Below are 13862 nucleotides of genomic sequence, written 5' to 3'. Positions count from 1 at the left end.
TCAAGTAAAAAATTTTTTATTGAATTCCTCAGGTCAAACCTAGTTAGCCAAATTAGCTCAATGACTGAACCAAACATTCTAGCTCTCGATGAACAAAGGCAATAATCTCTGTACCTTTGTGCGTGGACTTAAGGAAAAAATATATAAAACTAATCATCTTGTGACTGGAAAGTAAAGTACCTTCACTTTCTTTCTGTGAGAAAGTGAACTTAATAAAGACTGCATCAGATAAAGCAAAGCACAGACCTGGTTCTAAACCCCCATGCTCCTTATTACCTGTCTGACCTTGAGTCATTTACTTAACCCAAGTCTCTATTTTACCTTTAACATGGGAATAAGAGCCCTCTCTCAAAACTGTTGTGAGGACCAAGTTAGATAAAATATTTGAAGCACCTAAAATGGTCTAAGTATGGGAAGCACATATACTTGAAACTACCCTTTCCATTTTCTCTTCCATAGCTGTCTATTGAAGAGACTGAGACAGACAGACAGACAGACATTACTGGGGGGTAGGGTGGGGTGGATGGAAGGCATGAGGCAGTTACTCCACTCCATCAGTTTTATGGAGTTCAAATGAACAGTTTATAATCTTCCATCCTTCAGGTAAGCTATTTATCATTGTAAAATAAAACTGGCTGTTAAGTTCCTTTAAGGATTGCCATAAAATCTTAGTCCACAATAGGCATTCCATCAGCATTTGTTGAGTGCATGAGTGAAAGCAGGATGAGGTTCGTCTGTAGACCTACAGAGGAACTCAAGTAAGTACAACCCTCCATGTTGCACCAGGATGCAGCTTATCAGCTGTGTTCTCAGGACATAACAGCGGGATGTTCTAGTAGGAAGCTACTAGAAATTTGAAACTTAATGTGAGCCCCTTGACACTTTATTTACTTTATGTCTCCTGGAGGGGAAGAAAAGGAATTGTTAACCATCGTATTTTTTGGGGGGGCAGGGGTGGGTTAAAGAAACAATTTTCCAAATTTGATGTGTCTTCTTATGCATCATAAGTATCACTACTCTCAGCAGCTCAAATGACAACCTACTGGTTGATTTACATTTTTAAACCTGTGATATCAGGGGCCTGAAACTTGAATTTGGGTATAGAGAGAAAGCATTCTAATTACTGCCAGCAGGAAGCTTCACAGAAAGTACCATTCCATATGCTTAATGGAATTAAGCTCAAGCCAGTTCAGTAAACGTCCAAAAGCATAAGCTTCCTAATCAGAAATCCCTGGACAACGGAAAACTTGTAAGATACTCATTAAGGCTTTTAAGCACTAAGAGATAAAACGTGGGTTCATGGAATAGGCCTGAGGATACACTGCCTTGCATATTTGTCAGGTTTCTGCCAAGGCTTCTGGCAAGGGAGGCTCAGCAGTAGGACGGTCAGGGACCCAGAGTCTATCAAATAAACTCAAATGTCCCCATCTCCGGTTCTCACCATCCTACTCTTTCCCAATAAGTAATCTACCTTTCACATAACAGATCTGGCAAGGCTAGCAATTAAATTACATTGCAGTTTGGCAACCCACTGAATCAGACTCTATCACTCATTTTTGGCTACATCCAACTTGTAGCTACGAGAAATAAGAGGCTTTTTGATTGCGGTCACAAGGGCTCCTTAGTCCTCTGACCATGTCTTGAGCTAGTTTTCAACTCTGAACTAAGCCATTTCATTCCTTTATTTCTCTAGTGCCTTTGAAAGAATTCAGCCCATCTCATACCCTTTTATCCCAGATCCTACCATATTATCTTATTCCAGCAGCCACTGGGTCCACCAAAAGATTGCCTGTAAAATAAGACTCTTCATTCCAGGAGACCAAGGGCATAATTTAAGTGATTTGTGTACTGTATGCCAGGTACCATGAATGTTCCATTTTCAAATGGAAACTAGATTTTCATTATTCTCAAACCCAACTGGGTCATATAAACAATCCTAGTTCCATCTTTGAGGTGTTTATACATTTATTCAGAGTTCAGTGCAAAATCCTTCTAGGTATATTAGGCGAAAAAGACATTTAACGTAGGGAATTCAGTGATTGAAACAGCATCAGAAGGTCTGGGGTAGCACACCCTAAGTTGAGCTTTCAGGAGAGACTTCTAAGACACTGTGGAAATGAACTTCCAGGAGCATGTCTACTCCTGCCCCAATCAGAACAAAAGGATACACCACTATAACTGTGCATTCAAGAACACACTATAGTGGCTGTGATTCTAGGGCTCAGAGAGCCACCATCATCACTGCCCCTGGACACCTATAAAACTGATGACCAGACATTAAGTCCTGCTGGAAAAGAAAAAAAGTCACATGTTCATGATCTTGCCTGATAGGAGAAATCGCTAAGACGGCAAGAAGGTGGCTGCTGTTTCACTTATGCTTTCCAAACCGCAGATGAGTGTTTATAGTTGTCTAAATCCAATTCACTGCCAAAAAACTAGATGCTATGGAGTCTGAGAGATGGGGTTTTTAGCTTTCCAGCTCACTAGAAAGAAGTGAGATGTATGGTGCCGAGTGGTCATATTTATTATAGAAAGAAAGAAAGAAAGAGAAAGAAAGAAAGAAAGAAAGAAAGAAAAGAAAAGAAAAGAAATAGAAAGAAAGAAAGAAAGAAAGAAAGAAAGAAAGAAAAGAAAATAGAAAGAAAGAAAGAAAGAAAGAAAGAAAGAAAGAAAGGAAGAAAGAAAGAAAGACTCCTAAGTTTCTCATCTGAGCAACCAGCGGAATAGTATTTATGTCTACTAAGATGGGGTTAGACTACAAAAGGAAAGTTTTGTGGAGAAGTTCAAGAGTGCATTTCTCTGCCTGTAAGGAATATACACAAAACTCATAAGGGTCAAAAGTCAAGTTTGGGAGCGAGTGCGGTATACATGAAGAATGATTATCTACTTCTTTCACCTCCAGATGGCATGAAATTAACTGGTTTTCACCCCTGAATGTTAGGAAGGGGGCCAAGAGATTCCCTAGAAATGTTTGTAAGTGTCTACAAAGAGAGGAAGCTAACATATTCACCAACTGGAACTCTGCTCCATCACTGGGTGCACTGACCTCCTCTAGTGCTACCAGAGCAGGGAAAGAACACTGGGAGAAAACCGTTGGTGGGATGACCAGGTGAAGAAGGGGCAAAGAGCATGTGCTCAAGGTTAATAAGAGGTACAGAAGATAGATACCCCCTTCCTGCAAGCCCTAGATGAAATCAAGACTTACGAAATACTGCTGTAGCAGAGATTAGAAACACACGCAAGAGAGAAATGTGGTAATAGCCACCATGGAAGGTCAGGCTGAAGGCTGAAGGTGGCAGATCTCACGAAGGATAAACAAACCTGGAAGAGATGCTCAACACAGAATCTCTTAGCAGCCAGGGCTCATCCAGGGGTCTTCACCTGTCCACACTGAGTCAATCTGTGGACTTCAACTGTCCACAACTGATGAAAAAGCTAGACCAGTTGTGATGACCAACAGTAAAGATATAGTGCCTGGACACCACTCACAGGAGGTTGTCCATCTTATGACCACTGATGAAAAGGACAGCCAATTTGGCTGGATCAGTTATATCAGTAAATCCTCTCTCACTCTTTCCCTCTCTCTTTCTCTCCCTCTTCCTATCTTTCTCCCCCTTCCTCCCTCTCCCTTATTCTCTTTGACCCAGCACCAGGCAACAAGCCCAGGAAGGAGAGACATAGCATGAGAGAGCAGTCCCACATCTCCCCAACACTGCAACCTCAGGTTTACCTACCCTGTGCAGAGGAGAAGAGCTTTGGATAGAACATGAGATTGAGGTTTTGAAACAGGTGTAGCTAAGTCTTCATAGGCAAAAGTATATTAATGGTGACTGAAAAATTTCTGGAATTAGATCAAAAGGTTAATAAATCTCACTCCTCTTGAGAAAGGATCTTTGGTAGCAGGTATCAAAACATGTAATTATCCTTTACATTCTAGATTTAACCTCGGAGACTTTTCTCTTGCCTGGTTCTAAAAGAACCTTTATTAGGAATTCCTTAGATGGAAAGTGATGGCTTTTTGCATCAAACACTTAATCTAATGACGTCTCTACTACACAAGTCAACTCACTCAACTTCCTGAGCGAATATAGATTGATGTTTATTTTCAAAGCTTTGGAGAGTATGGACAAAAGCTGTCCTGAATACTAGCATATTGAGAAAAAGAAAATGGAAAGCCAGTTCAGGAAGACAATCAGGTCTTACAGCAAAAGTAAAGGAAGTGTCACCCAAAAGAAACTGCTTATTTGGGAATAAGAGTAAGTTATGTTTTGTTGTTTTGTCTGCTTTCCTTAAAAAAAGAAAAAACATATTGTGTTTTATCAGTTTTAGGTGTACTTGTTTGTTTTTAATTCAGCAGTGTGATAGAATTGAAAATCTGCCTCCTTAATTTACTAGTCCCAGTATAGCTGCCCTTTTCTAGGCGTTATAATATTTATAAAATTTCCTTAGCAATATGAGGTTTTGAAGAGTATTTTGATCAGATACAAAAAAAATAATGGATTTTTTATTTTAAAAATTATCTTAACTAGGAGAATACAAACATCTACCTTTTGCTTTTGCGGCAGCCAAAAAAAATCTACTTCATCCTTTTCCAAATGAAAACGTGTACATTTTACAAGGGGTTTGCCCCATTGTAAGGAAACAATATATGAAAGGCTAAATTTTTTAAAATACGTTAGAGATGATTAAATGTATTACAGTGTGACTCACTATAGGTCCTTTAAATATAGACTTCCAGTGTGATTAATTTTACAAAAGTTTAGGTTATACAGAGATTTGTTTCAAGTATTATTACATAAAATGAAATAAACTTATTCAATCCATGTCTATCTTTCTGAATATTTTCCTAGCAGATATATAGTTGACGTTGATATAGTATTGTTAGTATTTAGGATTATAGTCACAGTTTTCAAAGTTTAAGTAATGAAATTATGTGTATTTGTATTTTAGGGTAGGAAAATTTTAAGATAATACTCATCCTACCTTATAATATTGTATTTGATCAAAAACGCCAATGGATAAATTTACATTCATTTAACGACTATAATTTAATAACTAATATTTCTTCTATTTTAATGTTAACTTCCTGGTAACATACACACTGTGCTTTGTGGGCAGTAAATGTCTTTTGAATTGAACAAAAAAAAAATCGTATCTTTTTCACTGTTACTAGTATTTACCAAATTCCATCCTTAACTAAAATTGTAAGTTCTCCTCCACAGTATTTGTGTTTTGACTGATTGATTGCATTTTGTTTGTATTTATTGGTCTCTTTAAATTAATCTTTGCAACTCATCTTTTTTTAGATGCCTAAAGAGAAACAATGATTGAGTGGCACGCTAGCATGTTTCCACCACAGTATATCTCAGTGGTGGTGCAGCCCATAACAAAGGGACATAGAATAGAGGGGGACATTGAGCTCTGTGTACAGTGTCTTCCTAGCAGAGCATCCGTAGGCACCACTAATAGAACCATAGGTCACCAAATAATTCAAATTACTTCGGACCTCAAGGATATCAGAAGATATCTAGTTAGTTTTGATATTTCTTGCTCCTGGGATTCTAAAATAATATCTGAAAAGTGAACATATGTGGGGGAAGAGAAATGACTTATTCGGGTTGTTTTGAAAAAAATCATGTCACTTCAACCGAATAATTACATTCTCAGAGATTTTTACCTACTTGTATGACACTTTTCATTGTATCTCTCCATGTTTTATCCACAGCTGTAAATCGTCTTCCTTCCTCGGGCATTTGAGACATGATGTCTGGAGAACTGAAAATAGGCTCCAAATATAGCCATGTGGCTTGGACTTTGAGCCATTCATCCAGAATTTCTTGAAGCAGCAGGAGCTTGCCCTCCCATTCTCTGAGAAGCAAAACACAGTGGTTCAACAGCAAATCAAGCAATGTTCCATATGACAAAACTCACAACGATGCCTGGATTGTCAATCTTGTATGCTGTGCTCTTATTTCCATTTTCATTCATCTACCTACCGTCATTCAATGATAAATCACCAAATTGGTTGTACAAAATATGTCTTAGAATAATAGCATCAATGTTTATGTTGATACTAAAACACACATTCAGATATAACTACCTACAAATGGGGTGGTTTCTGTATATGTCATAGCAATAAACCTTTCTGCAATTCAATTTCATGGCTAGGGGGTACAAATTGAAAAATTAGATTTTGGGGACAGTAATGATGTTCTCAGCGAAGGACACTCTGAACTTCTTAGGAAAGGTAGTTACATCCATGACTCATTTCCTTTAACATTCTTTTTAAAAAACAAAATTGAGCCCCAAAAAACCTTTATTTCCAGAATACAGTACTTCAATTCATAAGATGTAACTGGCCTTTAAAGAAAAATCTACATAATCTAAAATATAATAGTGTGTCTTTCATGAGTAGGAAGCATTTTTAACCTGCATTCATTTCTAAATATGGAGAACAAAAATAATGACAAGATTTCCTCAAGAATAAATATCATAATGATACCATAAACTAATAATTTCATTAAGTACATTCTAAGGCCTCTGTATGGATTTGCTCCCGCTTCATAATCCTATAGGGTCCAGTATAATATCTGTTTACCAATGAGGTAAACATAGAGGTAAGTACCAGGTTTAAGTTCAGTAATAAATAATAGACCCAGATCTGAACCCAGAGAACTGCAACCACAATGCTACAAGAGATAACATAGCCATCAAGAAGAATGATTGGTTAATGGCAACAGAACTTAGAGATGGGATAGCTTTATGTGTATATTAATACATTACTCATCATTTATAATTAGTGATCTGTAATTTTAGATTGTTAAAACAAAGATATATAAATAGAAGTTTCCAAAAGTCACTGGGCATTATCAAATGCTTTTCCAAAGTACTTCCTTGCAACATTTATCAATGATTTGTTTAACCTCCTTTTATAAGAAGAAATGAATGCCTCTACCTTCTGTTGTTCTTTCCTTTTTCTCCATCTAATCCCTGATGGATACAGAAAATTTCCTATGAGCTAATGATCGCATGTAGAGTCCTTAAAAATAGAATCTGAATATGCCACTTTTAGAGTAGTTTTTTTAAATTTTTTTAACGTATCCTTATTATTTTTGAGAGAGAGAGACAGAGTGCAAGTGGGGGAGGAACAGAGAGAGAGGGAGACAGAATCTGAAGCAGGCTCCAGGCTCTTAGCTGTCAGCACAAAGCCCGATGCAGGGCTTGAACTCGTGAACTGTGAGATCATGACCTGAGCATAAGTCAGATGCTTAACCAACTGAGCCACCCAGACGCCCCACTTTTAGAGTAGTTTTAAAAATTACTCTTGACGAACACTTGGGAGCAAGTAAGGTAGGAGGCAGAGCAACCAGAGTGACTGGGCCAAAGTCAGGGCATACTCGAGTTTAGGATAATTCATTAATAACCAGAGGCAGATACTACCAAGCAGTTAGCTTTCCTTTGTCATACAAATTCACACTGAAGATGGTAGTCTGATTTGGATTTACTTTTATTTTTTAAGTTTATTTCTTTGAGAGAGAGAGAGAGAGCATGTACACATGAGCAGGGGAAGGCAGAGAGAGAGGGAGAAAGAAAATCCCTCAGAGCCTGACATGGGGCTCAAACTCATGAACCATGAGATCATGACCTGAACCAAAATCAAGAGTTGGATGCTCAACCAACTGAGCCACCCAGGTGCCCCAGGATTTACTCTCATTTTTAAGGTAAAATATAAACTGCTTAATACAAATCACAAAAATTTTAAAAATGGACAGGACAAGGATTTAATATAATCATCCATGTCAGATGCCTGAAACTCCAGACTAGAGTCATAATATTCATACTTCTGCACTTACCCAGCCATCCATCTTGTACAGGAGTGAAAATTACAATCAACTTTCAAGGATCATCTACCCTAACCTAATTAGTATATTTGGAAAATGACATTATCTTCAATTTCATAGTTTATGTGTTCTACAAACTACATACATAGATGTGAAATGATTTTTGAGTCAAACATATAGGATCAGATTGTAGGCAATAAAAATGAATATCTGGAGGCTGATTGTCCACTACCTTTGTTATGACTATAGACCATAGCGAAGGAATAAGTACTATTCCAAAAGCAAAGAAGGTTATCAAACCTTACAAACTACTCTTTAAAATATTAAGTATGAACTGCAGAATCGATTTTCAAAAAGAACTGTATATTACCTACAAGTTACAATTTTGATAACAGCATTGACGCATCATATAAATATTACGTTACCTTATTTGTTTTTCGTAAGGCTTAATGAAAGGAGATCCTCGCATAGTTTGTGTTTTAATAATGTGGTCATCCAACAACATCTGAATTTCATCAACTGATGACAAAATAAATGTCCCACTTTCTCTATAAGGAAGAATGACAAATTCCATTGCATCCCACTCATTAGTCATCTTGTCCATGGCCTTTTCGAGAGAATATTCTTTGCTAGCTGCTTCACTAATACCTTCAAATCTATCTAAATATGGTTCCAAATTCATGTCTAAAAAAGAGAAGACGGTGGAGTCATCTGCTGGCTGCAGTGGGTAACCAACAACATTGGACATGGCCTCCCAGTGCCTGGGGCGCAAACCAGGATTACAGATCACTTGAATGAGAGGAATGTGCTGCTTGAAATCTTCCACCTTTGCTTTTACTTTTTTTGTCATTGCCAATGCATTTGGAGAATCACGGAAGGTTTTTTCCAGTTTATACAGTCCTCTCCAGTAATTTCCAACATCTATTTCTACTTGGTCTGGATTCACCTTATGATATGGTCCTTCAGTCCATCCTCGGTATTTGTTGCTAAATTCGACAGCAGTTTCATAAAGACGAAGATAAGGGTTCAAACCATCTTGGATTTTTTTGCGTTGAGGATATATTGATGGTAGCCAACCAAAAGCCTCTTCTTCAGCATTAAATTGCTCAATCTAGAATGACAGATATTAGATTTATTATTCTGGAAGTGAATGATAATCAGTATTAATTTTTTAAATATTTTTATCAAATGTGACCCCAAAACCCTCACTAAACCCCAAAGTTAAACTTAAATCTGGCCATAATCCAGAAATACTGAGCAGTAATCTCTGTTTTCTCTTTCTTTTTTACTACATTTTCCAGAGAACACTATCTGGTTAGGTTAGTTAAAATAGTAACAATATATATAAAGAAATCTTTGCCCATCCAGATATATTGAGGATAGAGCATCATTTATTAACGAACAAGAATTTAAGTATTTTCAATACGTATAGGATTGTATCAGGTACTGTGGAAAACAGAGGAAAAAATATGGCAGTTAGAAAAGAGGTCTTGGATTAGTAGCTCTTTAATATAAATGAATAGTATATACTGAAAATGCTACAACGCTACAACTTAGAGGCAAGGGATCATGGTGAATAGATGCTTACATAGAGAAGACGAGTCTTGAAGATGTGTAGGATAAGAAGAGGCCAAAAAAGCATTAATTTCCTTTTTGTTTAGCAGTGAAGTATGTGAGGATATGGGTGGTTTAGAGGAGAAATGTATAGAATCGAAAAGTGTGAGTTAGGTATATAAATTACACAGGTTACCCAAAATTCCAGTGGCTATAGAATTTTAAAACTACAGTTTCTCTTTTCTCAACATGTGTTTACATATTTGTAACTATTATAAACTATTTAATTCCCTGAACTGATACTAAAATCTTTCAATGTAAGAAAAATGGGAAAGCATCATAATACAGTCTGTTTTCATATTCCCCCTTTTTATAAAAAATGCAATTAAAAATCTCAAACATCTTATTTGGCAAAGGGTATGACTTTTCCCCCTCCAGCTTCTTCTGATGAGAAAGCTGACTTCTGACACAGCAATATTGGGAACAATGTGGCTTGATGGGAGAAGATAATGGGCCTAATTTAAAAACGTGGCCACCAAATCTACACTGGCTTCTGTGAAGATAGGCAAACTTAAGTAGTAACCAGGTGCTAGCACATGATATAAATGATTAAATGACACAAAATTAAAAATAAGCAGATGGAGATAGAACTATCTCTCAAATAAAAGATGAAGGCCACTGGAATGTTATAACTATCAAAAGAAAAAAACAAAGCTGCTTCTCCTTGAAGCTTGTCTGTAAGATCTATTTTTGTCATTTGTTTTTTAAAACTTTAATTCCAGTAGAGTTAACCTATCATATCATATTAGTTTTAGGGGTACAGTGTAGTGATATTTGTGCCATTTATATTATTCTGTAAAGGTAGTTACACTTATACTTGAATCTATTTTTAAAAGACGAATACACGGTACAGGCTCAATGCTCTTTCTTTTCAACTAATTCATCCGTTTAAAAATTTTAAAATTATACCTTGTCTGCTGCTAAATCCAACTTTCCATTCAGTGTTTGAGCCTTTCTCAGGTATCGTTGTACATCCTGAAGGTCTCCGAAGGAGTAAAATTCTTCTGACTGTTTCGCATAACTCTCCAATTCCTCCACAAACCGTTCACACCGTAACTAGTACAAATAATATTTGTTGTTACAACTTTTTAAAGGCAAAACCCCTAGGCATCCCAAGAAAAATTAAATATTTATAAGGATTATCAGAATTATTATTATCACTGGCAGAATGTAAAGAAAGGAATGATCTGGAAGAAGGCAGGGATCTAAAACACGCAGAATTTTTAACAGTCAAGATTTAAAAATAATGGGGACACCTGGGTGGCTCAGTCGGTTAAGCGTCCGACTTCAGCTCAGGTCAGGATCTCGTGGTCCTTGAGTTCGAGCCCCGCCTCGGGCTCTGGGCTGATGGCTCAGAGCCTGGAGCCTGCTTCCGATTCTGTGTCTCCCTCTCTCTCTACCCCTCCCCCATTCATGCTCTGTCTCTCTCTGTCTCAAAAATAAATAAACGCTAAAAAAATTAAAAAAAAAAGATTTAACAATAATGGATTGAGATTCCTATAATTGACAAATTAGACAAAGTTAAACTTATACTATCAGTGTAAGAAATTCTAACCAACAAAATAAGAATGTGTTAAACAATGGTATTATGCTTTAGTATGCTAAAGAATGTATGCTAACAAACGATTTAGAAGAATTTTTTATTTTATAATCATCAAGTATGGGGTTAAAAGAAAGTTGCACTTTTTTAAGGGCTATAAAGAGATCCCTGGCATTTTTATAAACAATGGAAAAAGACAGACTTTCTTTAATTGTGTTCTGAATTCAGTAGTTTTTCAACTTTCAATCCTAAAACAAAATATTCCAAGGTTATTTTCCTTGTCCTATGGGCTTTTTTCACAGGAAATGTGCAAGGACAAGGTAAGTAAATCCAGATTTTAAAACCTAAAAACTATAGCCTTCCAATATAAAACAGGTTTGTTTTGTGTAATGAGAAAAGCTCATTACAAAATTGTCACTGGTAAGGCACTCCAAATTAAATGGCTCCTAAAAAAAATGCCTCTTAATAAAATATTCAAAGTCAAATCTGGGTTATTCAAAAATAGATTTTACATTTTATGGATTATCTAGGCTTATTTCTGTCTTCTTTAGTTCATGGCAATTTTACTGCGCTGGCTCAGTTGGGGAAGGAAAATGAGAGGATGAAATTCATCAATATTATGTGTAGTTTCCAGAATAGTAAACTTTGGGGCGCCTGGGTGGCTCAGTCAGTTGAGCATCCGACTTCAGCTCAGGTCATGATCTCACGGTTCGTGAGTTCGAGCCCCGCATCGGGCTCTGGGCTGATGGCTCAGAGCCTGGAGCCTGTTTCGATTCTGTGTCTCCCTCTCTCTCTGCCCCTCGCCCACTCGCGCTCTGTCTCCCTCTGTCTCAAAAATAAATGAACATTAAAAAAAAAATTAGAATGGTAAACTTTACAACAAAGTGTAGATAATTCTGGGCCACCTAGCAATTTTCTAAAAATCTATTATAGTGTAACTTCTTTGTCTAATACTATCATGATGTTTTCTACAGGTTTAGAAAATTCTGAAATGACCTAAATGTACAAGAGAAATATAGACTCCAGGTTGTTTTTGTTGTTTTTAAGTTTTGTTTTTTTGTTTTGTTTTTGAGAGAAAGCGTGTGCGTGCTCAAGTGGAAGAAGAGCAGAGAGAGACAGAATCCCAGGCAGCCTCCACACTCAGCACAGAGCCCACACGCAGGGCTCAATCTCAGGAACAACAAGATCATGACCTGAGCCAAAATCAAGAGTCGACTGCTCAACTAACTGAGCCACCCAGGTGCCCCTAGACTACAGGTTAAAATAAAGGTTTTTGTTTAAGCCTATTAATTATTCTCTAAACAACGATCCCGTGAATTAATTGTATTTTCTGTAATGTGATAGGAAGAGGCTAGACTTTCTACCAAAGGACATCTCTCCTGGCTGACCAGGCACAAGTCTCTTCACTTTGGGAACCTCCGTTTCTTCATCGTGAAATGAAACTGAAAATACTAAACCGTTTATTGATACAATAGCTATGGAGTGCTCACACTGTTGTAGTGTGTCAGGCGCTGCACCGGCCCGTGGGTATAAGTGGAGGAAAGGAACAAATCAAACAGCCCTGCTGTCAAAGAGCTGACCGTCTACTGGGGAGACGCACCTGACGATAAGAACATAAACAATCAGGTACTTGGTCCAGTGGAGATGTGTTAAAAGTGTAATGGAAGCAGAGAGGCAGAATTGAGGTCTGATTGAGGGGAATTCTGAGAAAGTCAATCAGGTACACAGATAGACAAGAATGTGTGTGGGCCAGCCGTGTGCTCACGAGCCAATGGAGAGAATGTGCAAGAGAGGAGAGGTGTAGGAAGGCAGGGACCTAAAAGTTGCTCAGGGTTGCTGAGAAGTCAAGAACAAGGAGTGGAGGAGGTAGAAAATGAGGCTGGACAAGTAGACGAGGGGACATCCCAAATCATCCTCTATGAAAGACACACAAAATGGTAAGAGTTACTGAATGTCAGAGCAAAGACTCTGGGCATAATTATTAGGTGAGTTTGAGTGACTATGAAGCTCTTCACCAAAAGAGCTTTGATGTTACACAGTAAAAATAACTCAAAAGAGTGCTATAAGCTGTATAAGATAAACACTATTTTTATTAATGGTCATTTGTGAGCAATATATTAGAAGTTTTTGCCTTGAAAATCAAGAAAGGATACCATATCGATGCAGTATGTATACCCTCTTCTACTAAAATTGATGATATGAGAAAGCTTACATATGTGACCCCGTGAAACAGAGTTGACAATGCTATGTAAGAGGTTAAAACTTAAACATTTCCAGAAAATGAAAATAATTTAAAATATCTATGATGCCAACCTTAAGACCTTCTTGATATTGTTCTGTTTTTTCTTTAATGATTTTCCTGTGCTCATCAAAAATTTCGTCCATTCTTCCATACCATTGGAAAACATTATTATTTAGCCTGATGTCTGCTGGAGAGAAGTTGGTGCACTCGATGAGGAAGGCAAGGCAGTTTTTAGAATCCACCAGTCTCTGTTCCAATTCAACCATATCAGTCGTCTGTACTTTCTGAATATAAGCCTGCAGGAAAATAAAAATTACAAATGGTATTTTAATGAACAGCTCAAGTCAAAAAAGAGGCTGTGGAGATGCTTCGCATAAATATGTACAGACTTCTTAGCAGTGTAGACTTTTGGTTCAAGACAGGAGACGGCAGCACAGTTTACTTCTCATTGGTTCCAAGCACCTCCTCACAACAGCAGTGGGGAAAAAAATAGCAAATACTGGGCAACACATAAAAAAGAAAACCATGGGGCACCTGGGTGACTCAGTCAGTTGAGTGACTGACTTCGGCTCAGGTCATGATCTCATGGTCCGTGAGTTTGAGCCCCGCGTCGGGCTCTGTGCTG

The 13862-nt window shown here is 37.5% G+C and overlaps 1 protein-coding gene across 2 annotated transcripts in view; it reads right to left on the bottom strand.

The window, feature by feature from the left end:
• The window catches only part of DNAH7 (dynein axonemal heavy chain 7), a 264880-nt gene that overhangs the window by 187361 nt on the left and 63657 nt on the right, over positions 1-13862 (bottom strand). For both annotated transcript variants that reach the window (XM_078451065.2, XM_078451063.2), the window contains exons 16-19: positions 13309-13533; positions 10365-10511; positions 8267-8952; positions 5682-5868 (exon numbers count right to left, since the gene is read on the bottom strand). In XM_078451065.2, the coding sequence (XP_078307191.2) occupies positions 5682-5868; positions 8267-8952; positions 10365-10511; positions 13309-13533 (1245 nt within the window). The remainder of the gene's footprint in view (positions 1-5681; positions 5869-8266; positions 8953-10364; positions 10512-13308; positions 13534-13862) is intronic.

This window comes from Panthera onca, chromosome C1 (assembly GCF_046562875.1).
Source record: "Panthera onca isolate mPanOnc1 chromosome C1, mPanOnc1 haplotype 2, whole genome shotgun sequence".
NCBI classification, from domain to species: Eukaryota; Metazoa; Chordata; class Mammalia; order Carnivora; family Felidae; genus Panthera; species Panthera onca.
Note: the sequence above shows the minus strand (reverse complement) of the source record. Positions and strands in the feature narration are given on the sequence as shown.